This window comes from Salmo salar, chromosome ssa11, assembly GCF_905237065.1.
Source record: "Salmo salar chromosome ssa11, Ssal_v3.1, whole genome shotgun sequence".
Lineage (NCBI taxonomy): Eukaryota > Metazoa > Chordata > Actinopteri > Salmoniformes > Salmonidae > Salmo > Salmo salar.
This window is the reverse complement of record NC_059452.1, coordinates 20,336,694-20,362,021: the sequence shown is the minus strand read 5'-3', so window position 1 is coordinate 20,362,021 and position 25,328 is coordinate 20,336,694. Positions and strand designations below refer to the sequence as shown.

The 25,328-nt window shown below is 43.4% G+C and overlaps 1 protein-coding gene across 1 annotated transcript in view; it reads right to left on the bottom strand.

Moving 5' to 3' along the window:
* The window catches only part of adam10a (ADAM metallopeptidase domain 10a), an 88,006-nt gene that overhangs the window by 14,172 nt on the left and 48,506 nt on the right, over positions 1–25,328 (bottom strand). Inside the window, exons 3-4 of the mRNA XM_014126901.2 lie at positions 14,100–14,218; positions 6,328–6,486 (exon numbers count right to left, since the gene is read on the bottom strand). Of these exons, the coding sequence (XP_013982376.1) occupies positions 6,328–6,486; positions 14,100–14,218 (278 nt within the window). The remainder of the gene's footprint in view (positions 1–6,327; positions 6,487–14,099; positions 14,219–25,328) is intronic.

The window sequence follows — 25,328 nt, the reverse complement described above, 5'->3', positions numbered from 1 at the left end:
TAAAACATACCAGTATAACCTCATCTACTCTATCCAAGGCCCTCTAAAACATACCAGTATAACCTCAACTACTCTATCCAAGGCCCTCTAAAACATACCAGTATAACCTCATCTACTCTATCCAAGGCCCTCTAAAACATACCAGTATAACCTCATCTACTCTATCCAAGGCCCTCTAAAACATACCAGTATAACCTCATCTACTCTATCCAAGGCCCTCTAAAACATACCAGTATAATAACCTTACTATCTCTAGCAGCAACATTCATCAGAGGGTGGAGATATCTGTTCATTAGGACAGAAGCTGTAGTTAATATATCTGTGTGTGTGTGTGTGTGTGTGTGTGTGTGTGTGTGTGTGTGTGTGTGTGTGTGTGTGTGTGTGTGTAACAAGGCCAAACACACAGACTGTCTACGCTAACTGAAAGAATAAGCCTCTGTTCACCGCTGGCATCTCCTTCTCCAGGCTGGAGAGTAACAAAGCAGTCTTCCTCCCAAATTACATGTCACTGACTCACTCACTGCTCGACTTTCCTCTGCCAGAGGCTCTGAAAAACACCAGACTCAATGGAGCAACACTACTACTTGCAACTACAGTATCCAGAAAAGTCCAGTATTCAGCAATACACATTCACAATTACTAACACAGATCAATGTCAAAGAACGGTCTGAGATACCACAGATTTTGCCACAGAGTCCAGATTTAAACCTACATCTAAGCAGTGACCGTGTCCTTGCCCTCTGCTGACAAATAATGCCATTGCCCAAAACAACAACATGTGGTGCTGTGTCCCTCTGTGGACTGGCTGGCTGCTGGAGCATTCCCAATGGGACCAAATCAGTAAAAACAGGCAGAGCTGGGTACTTTACAACCCAGCTAACATGGTGATCACCAAGAACACAGTTTGTTCACAGGCATCTGCCTAAAGCAGGTGCCTAGATCCAATTTCCTCATGAAACAGAACATCATTTTGATTAACGCATCCAATTCAAATCTATTGACTCTGGTCTGATGTCACCCATTGAAGAGCAGCCAGCAATCAAGTTGGAGAGCACCCTCCCTGTCATCACCATCCTGTTCCTAAAATGAGCCAATAAACAAGCAGTCTCACCATAGTACAGAGCGCCACTGTAGAATGAGCTCAGCGATCACTATGCAGAACACAGAACTGCACAGTGAAACACTAATGAAAATGAGTAAACCATAGTGACACAGAACTCTTAGCAGAGAGCCATAATTGCCTGTGGAAATCTGAAAACTCTTATAATGGGTTTTTGTAATCTACACTCTTTACCTTCACAGCAGGCGTGAATGCTAATGAACTCCAATTACGGCTGTGTGTTTAGTCAACAGAATAACACAGGGCTTTCTACTTCTTCCCTAGTTGGCTTTATCTATTCACAGCAAACTACTTCACCATCTCTGTCTGATGTCAGTCCCTACAGAACAAAGCCAATTGTTGGATGAAGACGCAGGGTTGGGAACAGGTATGGAGGACACACAGGGAGGCAGGCAGTCTCTTTTGGGTATGCTACTCTTGTCCTGGTTAGGTTACGTGACCATGGAAAACTTCTGACCCTTATTATGAGGGAGACAGACGTAGGCAGAGTAACATATGGATATGCTGTTTTGGGTTTGGGCAGAGTGAGGTGAACCCAGGGGCCTCAGCCGGGGCTCTCTGGGCCTGGGGAATGGTGCAGTGTCAACCAGGCCTGACAGCTCTGTTGCTGTCTAAGCGGGCTGCATAACAGAGCAAGCCGTGTGAGGAGGAAGAGGCGGTGTGTGTGTGTGTCACTAATGAGGACTCCGGGATAACAGAGCCATCTCTCCCTCCCCTGGGCAACATGCCCTCCCTACTCTGCTTCAGATACCTGAGACAGGACTTCAAAACACAGGCCAGCACAATCCCACACTCAGCACTTTGAATGTTTTAACCTATACACCGCAATACAACAATCCTGAATACACAGAATAACTGAATGCATATGCCATCAATCAATCAGGCCGTTACTGTACAATATGCTGATAATAAAACAAGGTCAGGTCAGACTGCTCTTTGATCAGTTCCAAGCAGAGAGATTATTCACTCCCCCAGTTGTCCCCAGATAGTAACATGCAGTGAGAGTCAATAACGCTGACTGCACGCTTCAATAAAGGTCTCCACTCCCTACTGCATCTTTTCCCTAATGTACACAACACACAGTCGATGCCACAGCTCTAGTCAATAGCGAAAGCCCCCCTAATCACAGCAAAAACACACAGCAGTAAACAATCAATCCTACAACTAGGATCATGTAATTACAGTACATGCATGCGTCTCATTTAGTCTACAGCAATCAGCACTCTTACATCCACCACAACATACTGGCATATAAATGGACTCCAAATGGCCTCCCGAGTGGCTCAGCAGTCCACGGCACTGCATCACAGTGTTGAGGCATCCCTACAGCCTGGGGTTCGATCTCAGGCTGTGTCAGCCAGCCAGCCGGCCGTGGGCGGCACACAATTGGCCCAGTGTCGTCCGGGTTAGGGGAGGGTTTGGCCGAGGGACTTTCCTTGGTTCATCACGCTCTAGCGACTCTAGCTGACTTCAGTTGAATGTCGTTTCCTCCGACACATTGGTGCGGCTGGCTTCCAGGTTAAGCGAGCGAGTGTTAAGCTGCGCGGCATGGCGGGTCATGTTTCGGATGACGTATGACTCGACCGTCGCCTCTCCCGAGCCCGTAGGAGAGTTGCAGCGATGAGACAAGATCTTAACTACGTATTGAATATCGTGAAATTGGGGAGAAAAAAAAGGGGAGAATAAACACAAATAATAATATTTTTTTAAAAGCCTCCCAAATGGACCTGTCAGTCACCAGCCTGCGTGGCGGGAACAGAAATTCCTCCGCCACAAGCCAACGGGCATGTCACTGTCTGCCAGCGACAGCAACGCCGTCGTCACCTTTTAATCGCACACCAGTGCACAGGAACACACGCTCTCTCCCCAAGGAAATTTAAGGAACACACACACACACTCAACTCCCAGAAACACAGTCCTAAAGAACACACATCGCTGTAATGAACACACACAGTGCTGACGAATACACCTAAAAACTCAAGGAAAACACACTCAGTCCCAAAGAACACAAACTCAGTCCTGACAAAACCACACTCAGCTCTGCGACCTACAAGTAAACACTACACTCAGCCAGCGTTTCACACTCCCTCAACCTGCCTAACCTCCTCCTCTCCTCAGACAAATTTGGACAAACAGAAATTTCAATTCACATTCCGATGGCAGAAAAGTGCCAGAGGAACTATTTTGGCACTTTAATTTATTTATAGCCTTTTTTTATTTTATTTTTGATCAAAGTCAGGATAAATGCTGCAGGGTCAGGATGGTGTTCCTTAAAGCCTGGCCGTACTTACAGCACTATTGACTTACCGCAGATCATTTGCATTCTGCTTTGCATATCATATGTTGAGTCACCACAAAGCGCCACTCGTGGGCAGTCAGGTCAATGGGTTGGAGAGGGAGAAAGTGGGCTCAGGGTCAACCTGTCCCACCGTTGTCAGTTGAGGAGAATGGCTCTGTACTGGACCGACCGGATTGACCGAACAACAAAACATTCTGCCCTGACAATGTGTTCTCTATTTCCAGACAGAAAGCTGTCATTGTCCCTGCAGTGAATGCCCTCTCATTCAGATGCTAATCAAAAATCCTTTGCAAACGAGAAGCGAAGAAAGACAAAGTTGTGAAAGCCGGAGGAAATGGGAGTCACAGAGTCAGTCACGCCTTTTCATTCTATCCCTCCACCATTTGTCCTTCCTCTCTCTCACCAACACCGGCTTCAACAGGAAAGAGAATTCTAAAATTAGGTGCTACAGTTTCTTCAAGGAAAAAAGCCTCCGCCACAAAATGAACCTGTTTGAAGAGTGTCTTTGATGTCTGAAAACATCCAAGTGCAGACAGGATATCTGTGAGGGGAGACTCATTAATGGGTGGATAAAGACGTTCCCAGGAACAGCAGTTTGACTAAAACAACTGCTGAAACCTGAATGTTACACTGAATGGGATGCGGCGGCAGGTAGCTTAGCGGTTAGAGCTTTGGGCCAGTTACCGAAAGGTCGCAGGTTCAAATCCCCGACCCAACAAGGTGAAACATCTGACGACGTGCCCTTGAGCAAGGCACTTAACCCTAATTGCTTCCCGTAAGTCGCTCTGGATAAGAGCATCTGCTAAATGACAAAAACGTAAATGGAATAAAGTTCTCAAACAGGTCTAATGGAAGATTGTCTTTACCCAGTCCCCTTGTATCAATATGGATTTGATACTTCATTGGGTCATAGGAATATAGCAAAAGTTAGATGAATAAATTACTCAACTATGTGTTAATGTACTGCTGATAGCCTGTGATGTTATGTAAATATAAATATGATGTACCACAAGGAGTGTGGAGCATGTTAACCCATAGTGGTGCCTGTTGGCACAAAGGAGATAAGAATGTCTTTACAAGAAAGCTGCCGTCAGTGCTATGACCGGACTTCACATGGCAGCATGACTTGACAGAAATGATCTGTTTGGGGCAGCAGCATTCGCTTCATAGATTAGTGAAGGAAAGAATATGAAATGGGGCCCTTCATGTAATGTCTCAGGCAATACGATCTGCGAAGGAACGAAGAAAAATGTGAAAAGCACAAATAATGGGTAGGGCATAACTACCTCAAATCCGGTACTGTGGCAGTCGCCAAGCCCTGCAGTACTATTGAGGGGTTCTGATGACAGCCTGTCATTGGATATGACACTGAGGAACAGAGAAAGGGATGAGGAACAGAACGGCTCTGTTCACACCCTCAGATAAACAGAAAGAGAAAGGGACGGGAGGAGGAATAGAGGGTGAGAGCTTTCTTGACACCTCATACAGACAGAAAATTACAAAGAATGGGAGACGGGGAAGAAATGGAGGGAAAGGAGAAAGAGCGAGTAGGCCTACATTGTGGAGAAGAAGCATGAGAGAAAGGTTCTCTGATTGCAGGCTCATGCTGGGCTGGTTGTGCCTGTGTGTCAGTAGGCAGGCTGGCTGTGAATCAGACCCACCCGAGGAAGAGAGGGCCAAGTAACACAGGGTGGGCCTCCACCCTGCCTGAGAGGGTAGCTCTCTGGCCTGTACTGGGATGGTGGGGTCAGTGGTCTCTGGAGCTTAGCCCACACCTCAGATCGACTTATAATTGGTGGCCTGGATGCTCAGGAAGATGATTCACTCCCTGCCACTGGTGTCTGATCCTGACTTCACATCAATCAATCATCAGGGCTCAGCCTAACCCTGACCCTGTGGGTGTGTGTGTGTGTGTGTGTGTCTTGCCGAAGTGTCCCAGTGCAACCTTCCTCAGCTCCCCTTCCTCTGGCTCAGGCCCATTCCACAGTTCATCTGACATGACCTTGACTTGACCTTATGCATGGCTAAATGTCCAATGTAAACTCCCCTTGGATAGACCTCTCCTCTGACAGCTCTGCATTGTATTTGAACCGTAGACCTCCACTCTGCTCAGTATGCACTCCACAGCATTTAAGACCTTACCTCCAAGCCTAGAGAAACCTGTCCTGTCCCACCCCCCATACCTCAGTTCATTTAGGCACACATTCATCCATCCATCATCGTCCATATCTCTGCTTACAAGAAACACCTACAGCAGAGAATCGCCTTTCGGTGTCACTCTCTATCTAAAGTCCTTGTCCCGTCACAGTGTGACGCCTACAGTTCTCTCTGATAGGGAGGGATGTGTGTGTAGCAGAGGTGGAGAGAGAAAAGCTGGGACAGACGAGCCAGCATGGATTAGTCACTGCTGTCAGTGGCTGACAACTGTAATTAAAAAGAGCACAGCCATGGTACTGGTATTTAGAGCTGCTACAGCCAATTCAATCCATTTCATGCTCATGATGGAAAAAAATGGCTTTTCAAAACGAATACACTGACAGAATACTGTGGTGTTAAGCCATCCACTGCGCTTCCAATAATAACCATCTTTGCCTACACAAAATATGTGTTATTTGGAACGAAATTGTATTCCCACTGCTGAATAGGATAATGAACCCCTAATTTCTAAAGCTATATCCCTAAAAAACAAATCAACACTTATACACACACCCAGAGTCATACTGTATGGGCAACATCGTCTGAATCAATATAGCAAAAGCATTAAAGAACATGTCCTTTAAGTCTATGAAATATACCTATTACATTAGCGACAGCCATAACTCATTTTCGTGCTATGATGTTGGCACCATTACTTCAGCAGGCCTGCAGGGTGACTGGCAGAGGAGATCAGTGAATCAAGTATACTCACTGATGTCCCCCTCGTGGTAGATGACTGAGTGGTAGGGCACGTCCTTGTCTCTGAGGTACCTCTCCGAGGGCTCCACGTAGTACATGCCCTGGTGGGTCTGGATGAAGCCTTCAAACCTGCCGTCCACCACCGAGCCGTGGGTCAGAGTGCCCTTCTCACCTGGAGGAGAAAGACTGAGGTCAGGTGGCTGAAGAAGGGTGGTCAACTCAACTCTATTCAGTTGTGGGTAGGAAGGAAGTCAATGCTCAACGTGTGAGAGAAACACACACAAAACGTATGGACCAATTTAAGCTGACACACAAACTAACAGAACATAATGCAGACATACACACACACACACAGCTCTAGACATTGAGCAGATGGTAGACCGTGAGCTGTTCCTGGGGGGAACACCGTCTTGGACAGAGTCCGGGTGGAACGCAGCATATCCCTGTCTGTCTGGATCATAAAGACTCATCCCTGCTTCTCTCATCTCACCTTCAAATCAGACAAATAATGACTTTAGTAATAAGAGCTTGGACTCTGGTTAGTGTCAAGGAAAACCAAATAATAGTTTCTTACGCAAAAGGCACAACTAATGCTTGAAGAATCAAGGAACCAGTGAGAAAGAAGTGGGAATAAAACAAAATGCTGTCAGGGCATAGCAGTCTATTAAACATCATCCGCCTTTGAACCAGACAGAGAAAGTCTGGCTGAAGAAAAGGAATGGTTTTTAATTCAGTGTTTGTCAAGAGCAAGCACCTTGAAAAACCTTTTCCATCAGCAGCTATGCAGGTTGGAAGAAAAACTCTCACTCCCAATTAACCTGTGTTATAAAAATAGCAGACTCTGGAGGGCTATAATTGAAAAGGACATAGATGACTGGCAACCCAATGGGAGAAGATAACTAAATCAGGGAGAGAATAAGGCTTGTTTTCCTCAGGATAGGGAAGCCCAACTTCATTTAAATCTTCTGCTCTCTTCAGTTCTGTATTGTTGCGAAAATGTTGGAACGTTTGTCTCATAGCTATCCTGAGGGACCATTGCAGTTTAGCGTAGACAGAGAAACACAGCCAACCAGCCTCTCTCCCCAGTTAGGTTTGCGTTTCCAGAGGAAAGAGGCCCAGTAGGCCCACCTGCTCTGCTCTCCTGCTGGAGATAATGAGAATAGCAGAACACATAGCTGTCCCACGGAGCATCTAGCTCTTTCTCCCTAAATCTCTGTCTGTGTGTTCCAAGGGCCCAGAGTTCTCCCTGGTTTTTCCAGGCCCTAGCCATGTAGTTCATCAGGAAACACTGGGACACTAACTGGTATTGGTAGCAATTTTGATACTGAAAGTGAGAAAAACAGAAAGTGCTTTCCATTAATGTTACAGCTGTACATTAGGCACATATTAGATTAGAGTAATAGTAAACCAGTCAATAACCGAGGTGCTTTCTCAAAATAATACTATACTGTAAACTAGATTACCTCCATCTAAACACAATCAGCAGGATACTAGGGAAAGGAATGTTGAGCTATGCTGAGACCATTCATTGACAATAATAACTGTCACTTCAGATGACTTCTGCTGTCCCATTTTCTTTATAATAATACATGAATAATACTTTCCCCACTTACAGCTTGGAGATCAGAGTGAGGACCAATTTAATCTATGTTGTCTTATACTGGGCAGCACTTGGTAACATTAAAGAGGGCCCTATGGTTTTGATATCATTTCAGGGACAGATTCTCCCTACTGATCTCCAGAAGGCACAGCTCATTTGCCCAGAGAGGAAGCTGTTTATCTGTGCATGAAAGGCCAGTGCAGAGGGGTTTAGATCCATCCTCTGCGCACATATGGATCAAGTCTTATTATTGTGCCAAGGAGTGCTCAGAACTCAGACACAGATACCCTCTAATAATAATTCCTAGTTTAAGTCAGGAGAATACGGCGCGTCCCAATGGCAACTGACAAGACTTTTATGTCAGAGAAGGAGAGAAAAGAACACGCAACACTAATGAGAGATGGGTTAATGTGGCCGTATAGACAACGGAAATTGAATATTCTTTACCCCTGTACCTAATCAGAAACCCTATTGCAGTCCAGATACAAGCAGCTTCACTCTAATTATGGGAATTCCAGTAGACAGGGACCACGGTAATCACCTCAGTTCATGAAATTGCCTGCTCCCCAAAGTGCTAAGTGGGCTAATGTAAAGTAAGGAGAGTGGAGTCTGCTGGTCTTTCTGAGGGGCAAATGAATGTATAGGCCGATCTGAACACACATAATGGAGAGGTCTGGTCTCTGGCTCTCTACTAGCTCACAGTACTTCACTAGCAGATGGGTTCTACTCCCATCCCAGTACAGACAGCTATTAGCTACAGGTGGAGGAGAAAGGGACTCAAGGGAGAATGGGAGTGGGGATATTACCGATTTACTGCCAGTTCATGGTTCTTCGAATATCAGGCAGAGGCCAACTGATGAGCAACTGAATTTAACAATACACAATGCCAGAGATGTACAGTGCCTTCAGAAAGTAGTCACACCCCTGGACCTTTTCCTCATTTGGTAGTGTTACAGCCTGATTTTATATTTGATTAAATCGATATTTTGGGTCACTGGCCTACACACAATACCCCATAATGTAAAAGTGGAATTTTGTAAAAGTTTTTAGAAAGGTTTGTTAATTAGTTAAAAATGAAAAGCTGAAGTGTCAATAAGTATTCAACCTCTTTGTTATGGCAAAGCCTAAATAAGTTCAGAAGTAAACATTTGCTTAACAAGTCACATATTAAGTTGCATGAACCAATAAGTGTTTAACGTGATTTTTGAACGACTACTTCATCTCTGTACCCCACACATATAACTATCTGTAAGGTCCCTCAATCAAGCAGTGAATTTCAAACACAGATTCAACCACATAGACCAGGGAGGTTTTCCAATGCCTCGCCAAGAAAGGCACCTATTAGTAGACTGGTAAAAAAATAAAAAAGCAGACATTGAATATCCCTTTGAGCATGGTGAAAATGATTAAATTACACTTTGGATTGTGTATCAATTAGGGATGCAGGATATATCGGTGAACATATCAGAATCTGTCAATATTAGCTAAAAATGGCAACATCGACATCGGCCCGATGTCTAGTTTAATGCCGATGTGGAAAACCGATGTCAAAGCTGACGTGCAAACTAATAACGTAGGTACATGACGTAATGACGCCACGTAAAATGTACCGTTACACGCATTCCTAACCTAGACCACAATGTCTGCTGTGTGGATCGAGCAGTCAAGAAGTCGAGTAGTCATTTGAAAGAGTAAGAACATTTCAGCGAGACAACTCAAAGGCGAAATCCATTAGCGGCAAGATAATGGAATTCATTGCCCTTGACAATCAACCGTTCTCTGTCGTGGGTGGTGTTGGCTTTCGCCGACTGGTCAAGCACTGGTACACACTACCAAGTGCACTATTTTTCAGATGTTGCCCTACCGGAGTTACACAGTAATAGCGTCACTGCTATTAACTTCACGACTGACATTAGGACCAGCGATAACAGCCCCATGAGCATGCTGTGTTTGACAACACAGTGGGTCGTCGAGGATTTCGTACTGACAAAATGAATGTGCTGGTTGTCATACCGCTGATGCCATTTGAGAACATGTTTCAAACATGAACACACTAGCTAGCTCCATTTGAACAACTGACTCGCGAAATAAGCTCATCAAATGCACCTGCAGCAGACGTGAGACCCTCTGTCATGGCATTGAAACGCCTGCTTAACAGGCATTCTCTCTTTACTGTGTCGCCACCATGCTCGATGCTGGGTACAAGGATTGCTACTTCGATGCAAACAAGAAACCGGGTTAACGTGAAATGTTACATACACAGCTGGACAAGATGGAAACGGACACAGTGACAGTGCGCACCGAGGAAGAGAGGCCACGGACAGACAGAGCTGAAACTTCACTGCTTGACAAGTATGATGAAAATCCTGGTTGAGAATGAAACGACTGAACAAATGAACAAACAAACAGCACAGCAAGTAAGTGAAAGAAATAGGTTTCGATTATGTTTTACTATAATGGGGACATACGTAAATGCCAACAAAATAACTTTTTGGTCAGAGGTGTGTATGTGTAACCATTTATTTAACTAGGCAAGTCAGTTAAGAACAAATTCTTATATACACAATGACTTTCTACCTCGGCCAAACCCGGACGACGCTGGGCCAAATTGTGTGCAGCCCTATGGGACTCCCAATCACGGCCAGATGTGATACAGCCTGCATTCGACTGCAGAGATGTCTCTTGCACTGAGATGCACTGCCTTAGACTGCTGCGTCCATGTGTGTGTGTTAACTATTTAACTGTACTAGAATGCTTAAAAGGACACAACATTCTTAAATATTGGTTATCGGTATCGGGGGGGTTTTTTGCAAGGAAAATATTGGATATCGGCCAAAAATGTCATATCGGTGCATCACTAGTATCAATACGCCGAGCCACTACAAAGATACAGGCATCCTTCCTAACTCAGTTGCCGGAAGGAAACCACTCAGGCATTTCACCATGAGGCCAATGATGACTTTAAAACAGTTAGAGTTTAATGGCTATAATAGGAAAAAACTGAGGATGGATCAACAACATTTTAGTTACGCCACAATACTAACCTAAATGAGAGTGAAACGAAGGAAGCCTGTAGGGAATACAAATATTCCAAAACACGTATCCTGTTTACAATAAGGCAATTAAGTAAGACTGCAAACAATGTGGCAATTTGTTTTACTTCATGTCCGGAATACAAAGCGTTGCGTTTGGGGCATATCCAACACAACACATCACTGAGTACCACTCTATATATTTTCAAGCATGGTGGTGGCTGCTATAGGTATGCTAGGCATCGGCAAGGACGAGGGAGTTATTTAAGATAAAAAGAAAAGGAATAGAGCTAAGCACAGGCAAAATCCTAGACGAAAACCTGGTTCAGTCTGCTTCCCAATAAACACAGGGAGACAAATTCACACAAGACCAAATATACACTGTAGTTCTTACCAACACTACATTGAATGTTCCTGAGTGGCCTAGTCACAGATTTGACTTGAGAATCTATGGCAAGACTTGAAAATGGCTGTCTAGCTAAGATCAGCAACCAATTTGACAGTTTGAAGAATTTTAAACAGAACAAATATTGTACAATCCAAAAGCTCTTAAAAGACTCCCAGCTGTAAGCGCTGTCAAAAGGTGGTTATAACATGTATTGACTCAGGGATGTGAAATGTTTGTATTTCATTTAATACATTTGCAAAAAAAACCAAAAAAACATGTTTTCATTTTGTCATTATGGGGTATTGTATGTAGTAGATGGGTGAACAAAAAAATATATATTTTATACATTTTTAATTCAGGCTGGAACACAACAAAACGTAGAATAAGTCAAAGGATATGAATACTTTCGGAAGGCACTGTATTACACAGAAAAGGGTTGAGGAGAGAAAGATGTTGCCACTTACTGCAATTCAACTCTGAGTGCAATCTTTATCCCTAATTGCAGTATTCTAGAGTATTCCATTTTTGTAACACTTCGTTATTGCAGCAATTATGCCTTTGGCAAGCGGCCTTGCTTGCTGAAGTGTGATTGCATGATGATTACCCGACCACTATTTCTCTGAAGATTAGCAACTGCCAAAAAGCTCATCAAGCTTGGGGAATGTGGAAAAACCTATTAAGTCTTTGAGGACAATATTAAGTATTCCTTGCAGCGTTTCATCTCTCATATGGAAACTGTCCACTTACAAAAAGAATGGGGGGGAAAGCAAGGTTTTAGATTTGATTTTGTAAAGCCTAAAGGTTCTCTGTCATACATCAAGGCCTCAGTAGACATGAGCATCATCTTCTGACTCTTCTAATTATTCCCTAAGTAAGCCAGAGTGAGTCCGGCAATTAAACTTATCAGTAACTACGTTTCCATCCACAGGTTTTATGCGAGTAAAGGCATACCGTGTATATATATATATTTTTTAAATCACGACAGCTGTGATGGAAACTGGAAGTTTCGATACAAGTTAATAAATGCCTACAAATCATTTGTTTTTTTGACAAGTGGGATCTTTGTGTCTGTAAAATTAACTATGCAAGAAAAGGCAGTGGCCTTTATAAATGCCTTTATGCGCAAATATTGATATAATAACCATCATATCGAAGTAAACTTGGAGTCACGCGATGATATGATGTGTGGTCCTCCCACTACGACTTGGGAAACCATGCAGTTTATTAGGCTACAGATGAAATAAGTTCTGATGAACTTCACAGTGTGGTGAAACCACAGTGATGAGTTTGATGCTCTTTTCCAATAAATATCGAGGGTCTTATTCTGGTGACATGATGATCAATGCTTGACCCAAAAAATATCCTAGCTCTTAATCATCTCATCATGTGGACTAGCCTACCCGCATTGTAGACTATCTGCGAGACCAGAGTAGGCACATTTACTAAAATGCACTGGAAACACAATGAACTTTAGATTTTTATTCGGTACATGAAAACTTAAATTCACAGATTTTTATCTGCAACGAGTATGTTTGCTGGAAACACACCACTGGTGGGAAAATGCGCATATTTTCATTGAGATTTGAATATTTGCATGAAATATTCCAATTGGATGGAAACCTAGCTAGCGCACAGCAAATGAGTGGGGCTTTTATGACATCGCTGTAATAGGATCTTGGCAGAAATGTTAATGTCTGAAAACCAGGAGAAAAGGAGGTTCTAAGAAGAAGCAGTGCGGCTTGGCAGGGTCGTGTTTTGGAGGACGCATGGCTCTTGACCTTCGCCTCTCCCGAGTCCGTAGGAGAGTTGCAGCGATGGGTCAAGACTAACTGCCAATTGAATATCACGAAAATTGGAGGGAAAAGGGTGTTAAAAAATAAAATAAATATGATTTGGAGATAGTAAAGATGACACAAAGAGTATGGCCTTTGCAGCAGAGCACAACTACAGAAGTTCAACGTCTAGATTTCTGATTCCGTAATAATGCCAATAAATTAATACATCAGTGGGTAAATGCACAGTTATTCTGACTCGGTCTAAAGTCCACCTTTATTATTGAAAAGAAAAAGCTTGCTGGATTTTTGGTCTGGACAAACCTTTCCATTGCATTACAAATCACACCACAATACAGATCTGAGAAATAGGCTTCAACGTCGTCGTCCTTGGAACAACGCAGTGCTGCTTCTCTAAAAGGAAACAGATCAAGATTTTCATTTGATAGAGATGGGAAGTGCTCCAGTGGAGTCTGATTTGAATTACAGTCTGTTCAGCAGAGGAGAAGAGAGATGACACCATCTGGAAATGATGAGGTGGAGTGGAGATGAGCCCATTGGGATCTGAGAGCTTTACACAAACACACCATGTCACATGACCGGACGGACACACCTTGGCCTTGTTTTCCCTTGTGTTGTTACATGTGAGCTCTGCTGCAGGCAGGGGGACGGGGAGGGGGAGGATCCTGAGGATGTGAGACTGGAACGTGACTAACACATTCTCCACACGTATACGCACACACACACAGACAAAGAGAGGAGACTGATATCCATTAACAACGTTTAAAACCACAGCTTCATGGTGGCTGGGCTTTTACAATGAACTCCATACTACCAATGCTGACAATCCCACAACAACACACTGGCACACCCACACACCACAGATGAACGCAAAAGCAAATTGGATGCAGGAAGCGTTTCCCTGGTAACTATCGTAATTGTGCCTGTGTGCACAAGGACCTTGTCGTTCAAAGACATAATTGCTGGACTTACCGAAGATTTCTCCAGTGTAAATGTGGGAGGGGTCGTAGGGCGCCTCCACTCCTGATACCTCTACCTTGAGGTCTGGAGAGAACAGGCTGGTGTCCCTCTTCATCCGCAGATTGAAATGCCTGCAAGAGAGGAACATGAAAATGCATTACTACACTACCCAGACCCCGTTTAGTACCTCCAACATTCCTGCTCATGGTTCAGTAAACATCTACGCAGCCAGAATGACAGGAGAAGGATTAGGGCAAGTAACAATGCGAAACCATTGTCTTCCAACACTGACAGAAGACGACAGACTAGGCTGTAAGGCAATTTCACATAGCCCTACAGCAAATGAAAATAAAGACCGACATATATAAGGGCCTTCATCAACTTCTCTCAGGGGAGACAATAAAGCGGTTGTTGTTTGAGAAACATCTTAAATGGATGAGCAAATGCTTTAGATCGTTCAGCAGCAAATCTATTGTTCAGGAATAACATTTCCTATAAAGTCCTGATGACTTAGATGCCTGGGCTGGGGGCTCAAGAGAATCACGCCAGTCTCTTATCAGAACACAGGTCAAGTAAATCATTACTCTATATATTTTTTTTACATTTATTTAACTAGGCAAGTCAGTTAAGAACAAATTCTTATTTACAATGACGGCCTACACCAGCCAAACCCGGACGACGCAGGGCCAATTGTATGCTGTCCTATGGGACTCCCAATCACGGCTGATTGTGATATAGCCATATCACTCTGAATTCTTTCTGTTTGTGCAAATCCCTCGCTTTACTGTCAAGGGATGACGCTGGAGAGAAGCAGGTACGGGGAGTCAAACATTTAATATGGAACGGACATGGAACGAGACAGGAACAGCGTCAGCACACGGGTAACACAGACAAATAACAAACAATGCAGCAGCCGGGAACAAAGCTGGGGAACTGACAAATATAGGGGAGGTAATAAACAGGTGGTTGAGTGAGTTCAGGTGAGTCAACTATCAGTGACGCGTGTGACGAGGGAAGGCAGGTGTGGGTGAATGATGGTGGCAGGAGTGCGTAATGCAGGGCAGCCTGGTGCGGGGGGAAGAGCGGGAGCAGGTGTGACATTTACTGCCCACGGGGTTTGATTAGAGTAGAAAGGTAGCCAAAGGCCTGCATAGACTGTATGATTTTAGCTGTTTTATGCCACCATTTTGCTGTCCCAGACAAAATATCCATGTCGTGAGCAAATTCTTAGGTTGCAAATGATTGTCGGACGTCTTGGCTCATTCAGTGTGACAGGGTCTAGGTCTGCCGATTAAGTACCACTACGTGCAGTCATAGCAGCCCCCCAGTGTCCGGTGTGGAGAGTGTTTTGGGCTCTAAAATTAGTTTATGATTAAGTTCGATCCCATACAAATTACGCTGAAGTTCAAAACAAATTGAGATTTAATTAAATAGTAATCCATTCGGACAAAATTTTGTCATCACACAGGACCCCATGCTGACACAGACCAATCACGTGCTGGCAGGCTACGAGGAGGCTCGCGCCATCATGCCATAGACATTAAGGTAGACTCTCTCAAGCAGGATGAAAATGACTACGTCGACCATGATGCCCGTTATGGCCACTTTCAACATGATCCTTAGCAATGTTTTGGTGCCATTCAGCCCCATGGTGCATTTCAAATTCAAATACTTCCCGCTTCATGCGCCATCAGGCGTTTTCCATAGGAATACGTGGATGATGTCAGCACTATCTACTGGTTTTCATATGTATGGGTCGTAGGCTCTGACAAAGTTCTCGCAGAGGCAGAAATTGAGCCTTTATCGTATAGTGTGGCTGGTGTTAAGGTCAGCCACACAATATGCACACAATAATACAACTATTGTGAATAGTCAGATTAATATAATAGTTTGATTTAAAACGTTTACATGCTTTGCAAGAAGAACGATTTCGCTAATAATCTTGACATGAAAATCAAGCTACATGGGATTTTGATAAATGCACAAAATCCCCAATCAAAATAAACTCTCTCACAGCGACCATGTTATTTTGGGGAAGTTTCGGACATATAAAGTTCGGATGCGAAAACTATTTCAAAGATGCATACTTCACTCACGCATAAACATAAGAGTGAGTCTTGCGATGCTGATACATGCGCAGATGAAATACACCACTGCAGGCTGACACAGCCTCGCAAGCCAATCGCAGAATGTGACGACGGAACTGAAGCAAATCATACAATCCGGCCAGGTTGATTTAAAAAAAAAAATAATTATACACATCGCACATACAGTGTGGGAAGGCCTTAGGAGATAGACATTATTGCTCCGGTTCATCAACCATTATTCAGGATGAGTCATGAATCATAATATTAATATCCTGGCTCTTAATCCATGTGAATAGGATATGAAATGGAACAGACATGTAGGTTACATCTGTGTGAGTCCATGAAGATGAGCCTATTGACTGTGTCAACAAATGAAGTGAATGCATAAAGGATTGCATTTGAGCTCCCGGGTGTACTAGAGGCGTCACTACAGACACCCTGGTTCAAATCCAGGCTGCATCACAACTAGGGTTGCACATTTTGGGGAATATTCAGAGGTGGAAACTTTCCGTGGGAATTAACAGGAATATATGAGAATTAACAGGAATATATGCAAAAATAAATATACATTTTATTTAAATGTAGATGTTTATTGCATTGGATATATTTACCATATCATATGGAGACAAACAAAACTTTCACCTTGTCATAAGTAGACATAACTGCAAATTATTAAATCCTTTAAATAGAAATAATTTAAAATTAAAATAAAAAAAATAAACCATTTAGTTACGACTTGAACTTTAATTAAATGAGTTGAATCTTCACATGGGATGATTTCACTGAACAACAAAATAAAGGGAATATTGAATGATCCATTGCATCTCCCAAAAACGTTTTCAACATACTGTAAAATGTAAAATGATAGTCTAGAAACTAAAGCTTTGGTTGTCTTCCTCTCAGTCTTCCATGTCTTCTTTCTGGACCTCCTCAATGTCCACCTCTTGAACATCAGACTGAGGCATCATCTTCACTGTCACGTTCCAACCTTGTTGAGGATGGCTCGTTGTCGTCAGGCTCAAAAAGCCTCAAATTTGCCCGGATGGCAACCAAGTTTACATTGCTGCTATAACTTGAAGACCCTCCACATACCTAACCATTTCCTTGGCTCTCTTGTAGAGTGCATCCATTGTTTTCAGTGCCATAATGTCCTTGAGGAGCAGATTCAATGCATGAGCAGCACAGCCAATGGGTGTGATGGGAGGGTAGGACTTCTCCACTTTAGACCAAGCAGCCTTCATGTTCGCAGCATTGTCTGTCACCAGTGCAAATACCTTCTGTGGTCCAAGGTCATTGATGACTGCCTTCAGCTCATCTGCAATGTAGAGACCGGTGTGTCTGTTGTCCCTTGTGTCTGTGCTCTTGTAGAATACTGGTTGAGGGGTGGAGATGTAGTTAATTATTCCTTTCCCACAAACATTCGACCACCCATCAGAGATGATTGCAATACAGTCTGCTTTCTTTATGATTTGCTTGACCTTCACTTGAAATTTGCATCCAGCAAATGAGTAGATAAAGCATGTCTGGTTGGAGGCGTGTATGCTGTGCAAAGAACATTCAGAAATCTCTTCCAATACACATTGCCTGCGAGCATCAGAGGTGAACCAGTTGCATACACAGCTTGAGCAAGACATTAATCAGCATTTCTCTGACTACGTTCCTCCATTGAGTCAAAAAAACTACTGATTCCAGGAGGACCATGAGCTGTTGCTATTGATAAGGTGTCTGATTCATAATTTTCACCTCGAATAGAAGTAGAGGGACTTTTGTCAGACGTTGCTTGTTGTGAGCGCTGAGGGAACTTTATGCACTTGGCCAAATGATTCTGCATCTTTGTTGCATTCTTCACATATGATTTGAAAACGAACACAGCTTTTCCTTCTACATTAGCTGCAGTGAAATGTCTGCACACATCAGATAGTGCCCGTGACATTTTCCTGTAAAGATTAGAAGAAAAAAAAAGAAAGCCTAATACAATTCCATGTACAGATAAATATTTAAGCAGTTAGATTAAAACAACTCCTTTGTAAGATAAATGTTTTAAAATGAAACATGTATGGAAACAGGTGAATTAACACTCAGTTAGCAGGCTAAAACCAACATGGTAGCAAAAACGATCTAGCAGAAATTGTTAACAAGTTATAAATGATTTAAAACACACTTTGCTGTACGCTACTATTTACTAGTTAAAAAATCATGTCAACTCAGCAAAAAAAGAAACGTCCTCTCACTGTCAACTGCGTTTATTTTCAGCAAACTTAACATGTGTAAATATTTGTATGAACATAACAAGATTCAACAACAGACAAACTGAACAAGTTCCACAGACATGTGACTAACAGAAATTGAATAATGTGTCCCTGAACAAAGGGAGGGGGCAAAATTAAGTAAGTATCTGGTGTGACCACCAGCTGCATTAAGTACTGCAGTGCATCGCCTCCTCATGGACTGCACCAGATTTGCTGTGAGATGTTACCCCACTCTTCCACCAAGGCACCTGCAAGTTCCCGGACATGTTTGGGGGGGAATGGCCCGAGCCCTCACCCTCCGATGCAACAGGTCCCAGACGTGCTCAATGGGATTGAGATCCGGGCTCTTCACGAACAAAACAAGCAGTATGGCTGGTGGCATTGTCATGCTGGAGGGTCATGTCAGGATGAGCCTACATGTCAGGATGAGCCTACAGGAAGCGTACCACATGAGGGAAGAGGATGTCTTCCCTGTAATGCAGAACGTTGAGATTGCCTACTATGACAACAAGCTCAGTCCGATGATGCTGTTACACACCACCCCAGACCATGAAGGACCCTCCACCTCCAAATCGATCCCGCTCCAGAGGCAGGCCTCGGTGTAGCGCTCATTCCTTCCATGATATACGCAAATCTGATCATCACCCCTGATGAGACAAAACCGTGACTCGTCAGTGATAAGGGAATTTATATGTTTAAATTAATGACTAAAGAATTCCACCCTGAAACGTAATTATTAGATTATGTAAAATGGATTAAGAATAATTAGACTAAAGTCCAATAAGGTTTGGTCGAGACAAGTAAGGGAGAGAAATGTGTGTGTGACTAAGAAAACAGAGGACAATTAAACTATACATGACCTGACCTGGTTGGAACTTTGAAAAACTTACGACAGAAAAGAGACACTGTCAAGGTCCCTCTAATCTCGGGAGGGAGGGAACGGTATGGAACTGCCAGCTTGGTAGTGATATACGAGGAATGTGGACTGTGGGGAGAGATACAGCCCACCTACTGTTTATGTGTGTGTATGTGCGGGGAAGTAGGTGGGGGTGAGAGTTATAAAATGACATGTCTTTGTATTTTGGACTTTAGAATGTTCTTGTGAATAAAGAACCAACCTTTTGCAGAAGCTGAGTCTTTGCCTAATTATTATTAAACCCAGGGTCTTACAAACCTCAGGGATTGGTCAAAGCTTAAATAATTGTTTAGTTATCATCATTGGGATTGAAAATTCTCTTGACAGTCAGTGAAGAGCACTTTTTGCCAGTCCTGTCTGGTTCAGCGACGGTGGGTTTGTGCCCATAGGCGACACTGTTGCCAGTGATGTCTGGTGAGGACCTGGCTTACAACAGGCCTACAAGCCCTCAGTCCAGCCTCTCTCAGCCTATTGCAGACAGTCTGAGCACTGATGGAGGGATTGTGTGTTCCTGGTGTAACTCGGGCAGTTGTTGTTGCCATCCTGTACCTGTCCCGCAGGTGTGATGTTCGGATGTACCGATCCTGTGCAGGTGTTGTTGCACGTGGTCTGCCACTGCGAGGATGATCAGCTGTCCATCCTGTCTCCCTGTAGCGCCGTCTTAGGCGTCACACAGTACGGACATTGCAATTTATTTCCCTGGCCACATCTGCAGTCCTCATGCCTCCTTGCAGCATGCCTAAGGCACGTTCACGCAGATGAGCAGGGACCCTGGGCATCTTTCTTTTGGTGTTTTTCAGAGTCAGTAGAAAGGCGTCTTTAGTGTCCTAAGTTTTCATAACTGTGACCTTAATTGCCTACCGTTTATAAGCTGTTAGTGTCTAAATGACCGCTCCACAGGTGCATGTTCATTAATTATGGTTGATTGAACAAGCATGCGAAACAGTGTTTAAACCCTTTACAATGAAGATCTGTGAAGTTATTTGGATTTTTACGAATTATCTTTGAAAGACAGGGTCCTGAAAAAGGGATGTTTATGTTTGTCATATAAAATATATTCACCCCACCCAGTATTGTAATCAAAACTTACCAGAAAGCATGTAGTCCTTGGCTCAGAAAGTGTAGTAGTGTATGCTCAATAGCATCTCATAAGCGTGCAAGATCTTGAGAATCAGCTGTACATGTGATGCAAGAGTGCACTGCACGTGATGGAAGAATGCACTGTGCATGCAGAGGGTTGCAATTCCATTGAATTGGAGATAGTTTAACCAAAATATACCACAAGACCTAGAATTGCCTTATGTGTATCCCACAAAAAAAGCTTCACTGTTATAAGCTAACTTTTATGAGCAATTTAAGTAAAATTCCAGGGCTTAACTTCCCATGGAAAATGTACGGAAATTTAACGGAAAGTTTCAGACTCTTTGCAGCCCTAATCACAACCGACCGTGATTGGGGAGTCCCATAGTGCGGCGCACAATTGGCCCAGTGTTGTCCGGGTTTGGCCAGTGTAGGCCGTCATTGTAAATAAGAATTTGTCCTTAACTGACTTGCCTAGTTAAATAAAAGGTAACACATTGTATTTCCCAATTATGACATGGGGAACAACATGAGAAAATCTCACAATCTCACAATTTGACAACATGTATCTTTAGTCAATAAAAGTAACCCATTGAGACTGCAACGATTGGACAGTGAACATGTATCTTGTCATATTTCTCTTTGGATTTGTAAACACTGAGAACAAGACAAAAAAATTAAAATGACTGACCATTTCCCCTCAGTACATCCTGAACTAAGAAGGAACAGCGGGCCATCTCAGGTTAATCACAGCTATAGCACTTCACAACAATGGCCCTCCTAATTTGCTTTGTTGATAACAGAGGGAGGCCCAGGCCCTCTCACTGGGTAACAAATGACAGCTGTAATTGACGTGGGCATCCCTGCCCAGAGCAGCTCTCTGATTACGACTCCCCTCCGGGGTGCTGGGGTGTTAGTGGACACATGGTTGGTTACACAACTAACCCAGTCAGGAGGTGACGACGTGACTCACACAACGCTGGAAACAATAGAAGTGTAAGGAAAGAAAGATGGCACGTACATAAAACCGAAATTGCTTATCTTGTGAGTACTGACTAGGCCTGTCAAAGAAAATGTATAGACTAATCTGTTGACATTCACACAGTCAGTGAGTCACACAATATTGCCAACACTCAAATTCAGGAATGTTTGTTTTTGTCATAGAAACTCACTCAACTCATACCACTCATAACCACTTCCCCTAAACCACACCCTAAGACAGTCTTAGTTACTGCTTAGTAGGGCTGTACCCACCCCAAAAAATCTTTGTCAACCGAGTCTGTTCTTTCAACCAAATTTTTCAAAAATTAAAAATGTGTACTTTTCTATATATTGACACATCCTATGTATAGACACATCCTATGTACACTGCTCAAAAAAATAAAAGGGAACACTTAAACAACACAATGTAACTCCAAGTCAATCACACTCCTGTGAAATCAAACTGTCCACTTAGGAAGCAACACTGATTGACAATAAATGTCACATGCTGTTGTGCAAATGGAATAGACAACTGGTGGAAATTATAGGCAATTAGCAAGACACCCCCAATAAAGGAGTGGTTCTGCAGGTGGGGACCACAGACCACTTCTCAGTTCCTATGCTTCCTGGCTGATGTTTTGGTCACTTTTGAATGCTGGCGGTGCTTTCACTCTAGTGGTAGCATGAGACGGCGTCTACAACCCACACAAGTGGCTCAGGTAGTGCAGCTCATCCAGGATGGCACATCAATGCGAGCTGTGGCAAGAAGGTTTGCTGTGTCTGTCAGCGTAGTGTCCAGAGCATGGAGGCGCTACCAGGAGACAGGCCAGTACATCAGGAGACGTGGAGGAGGCCGTAGGAGGGCAACAACCCAGCAGCAGGACCGCTACCTCCGCCTTTGTGCAAGGAGGAGCAGGAGAAGCACTGCTAGAGCCCTGCAAAATGACCTCCAGCAGGCCACAAATGTGCATGTGTCTGCTCAAACGGTCAGAAACAGACTCCATGAGGGTGGTATGAGGGCCCGACATCAACAGGTGGGGGTTGTGCTTACAGCCCAACACCGTGCAGGACGTTTGGCATTTGCCAGAGAACACCAAGATTGGCAAATTCGCCACTGGCGCCCTGTGCTCTTCACAGATGAAAGCAGGTTCACACTGAGCACATGTGACAGACGTGAGATTCTGGAGACGCCGTGGAGAACGTTCTGCTGCCTGCAACATCCTCCAGCATGACCGGTTTGGCGGTGGGTCAGTCATGGTGTGGGGTGGCATTTCTTTGGGGGGCTGCACAGCCCTCCATGTGCTCGCCAGAGGTAGCCTGACTGCCATTAGGTACCGAGATGAGATCCTCAGACCCCTTGTGAGACCATATGCTGGTGCGGTTGACCCTGGGTTCCTCCTAATGCAAGACAATGCTAGACCTCATGTGGCTGGAGTGTGTCAGCAGTTCCTGCAAGAGGAAGGCATTGATGCTATGGACTGGCCCGCCCGTTCCCCAGACCTGAATCCAATTGAGCACATCTGGGACATCATGTCTCGCTCCATCCACCAACGCCACGTTGCACCACAGACTGTCCAGGAGTTGGCCGATGCTTTAGTCCAGGTCTGGGAGGAGATCCCTAGCCACCGTGCTTCTTTCACATGCTTTGCTTGCTGTTTGGGGTTTTAGGCTGGGTTTCTGTACAGCACTTTGAGATATCAGCTGATGTACGAAGGGCTATATAAAAATAAATTTGATTTTGATTTGATCCCTCAGGAGACCATCCGCCACCTCATCAGGAGCATGCCCAGGCGTTGTAGGGAGGTCATACAGGCACGTGGAGGCCACACACACTACTGAGCCTCATTTTGACTTGTTTTAAGGACATTACATCAAAGTTGGATCAGCCTGTAGTGTGGTTTTCCACTTTAATTTTGAGTGTGACTCCAAATCCAGACCTCCATGGGTTGATAAATTGGATTTCCATTGATTATTTTTGTGTGATTTTGTTGTCAGCACATTCAACTATGTAAAGAAAAAAGTATTTAATAAGATTATTTCTTTCATTCAGATCTAGGATGTGTTGTTTAAGTGTTCCCTTTATTTTTTTGAGTAGTATATTTTAATCAAATCAACTATACGCAGTGAGCTTGTCTCATTCTTTAAGCCCAATGTTCGATGAAATAATGAAGACACACAAATGACTAGAGGGAGTCCGACTGCAATTGATTTGATTGTGCCAGGCTCAGACTTGCTGCACTGTTAAAAAATTTTTACAGCAAGTGACTAGCACCCGTTGTCCGTCTCTCCTCGCTGCTGCAGCGACCACCACAGAACATTATTGTTTATCGTGCTGTCTGTGTTGAAGTTGCAACATAATTACATCCATTTCTGAAAGTAAAGTTATGGAAATCCCTAATTTGTTTAGGAAAAACATTCCCTATTCTCTCAACCCTTGCTCTCTTTACGTGACACATGTACGCATCGCATGCACATGACCAATAGGGCCTGACCTGTAGCATATCATAATCACATCAATAAATTGGTTATAACAAACTCCGAACACATGTAACAGCAAAATGGATGCAGAAGACGTGACAAACTTGAAATGGGGCCATGTTTACTGGTTGCTCAGGAGGTAAAGGAGAAGTCAGATGTGTCGAATAAATTTGACTAGTTGTGGAAAATACTGGAAATAAAGAAGGTAAGGAGCAAGCGCTGCATGCATATTATGTGTGCCAAACAGGTGCTGTTAGATGACTATAGCTTTGTTTGGAACAATGTAAACACTAATTAAATGATAAGCGTACCAGAGAGTATGTTAATGTTATTTTATTTTTTTGTAAAGCCTTTATTACAGCAGAGACTAAAAACAGTCGCATGCATTTGTGAATGCAATTCCTAGAAATGGAACGGTTTATTTATTGTTTACGCTAACTATTGATTTGTTTTAAAACTAAAACACTTGATTGCATTTCAAATCATGAATGACTCGTATGCTGTGTGATGACATGAATGAATGATTGATAGACAGTCACCTAAATAAAAGTATTGAAATATAGGCCTAAGTAAGTTGCGGTTTTAAGATTAAAAAGGGTGCGCTTTTAGGCCTACAGCTCGATGGTGGTTCTACAAGTCTGCTATAATAAGCCTACTAATTATAATGACATTACTTATTATTATAATGATCCTAATAAGAATAATAAGAAGGAGATCAAGAAAAAGGTGGTTATTATTATAAATATAATTTCTGACAATTTGGAACAGTATGTTCTAATGAGAAAATAAAAGTGTAAAGCCTTTAGAGCATAGCAAAGATTCAAAACAGTCGAATTTGTGAGAAAAAAATGTAACCGACATATTGTGGTTGATGCTCACGGAATCAGTAGTCTATTAAACAAACACTCAAACAGGCATAGAAGCAGGATCTGTCTTATATCTGTAGATATACAGTACCAGTCAAAAGTTGACACACCTACTCATTCAAGGGTTCTTTATTTTTGCTATTTTCTACATTGTAGAATAGTGAAGACATCAAAACAATTTAACACATATGGAATCCTAGTAACCAAAACATTTTTAGATTCTTCAAAGTAGCCACCCTTTGCCTTGTTGACCGCTTTGCACATTCTTGGCATTCTCTCAACCAGCTTCACCTGGAATGCTTTCCCAACAGTCTTGAAGGAGTTCCCACCTATGCTGAGCACTTGTTGGCTGCTTTTCCTTCACTCAGCGGTCCAACTCATCCCAAACCATCTCAGGTCGGTTGATTGTGGAGGCCAGGTCATCTGATGCAGCACTCAATCACTCTTTCTTGGTCAAATAGCCCTTACACAGCCCGGAGGTGAGTTGGGTCCTTTCCCTGTAGAAAAACAAATTATATTCCCAATAAGCGCAAACCAGATGGGATGGAGTATCACTGCAGAATGCTGTGGTAGCCATGCTTGTT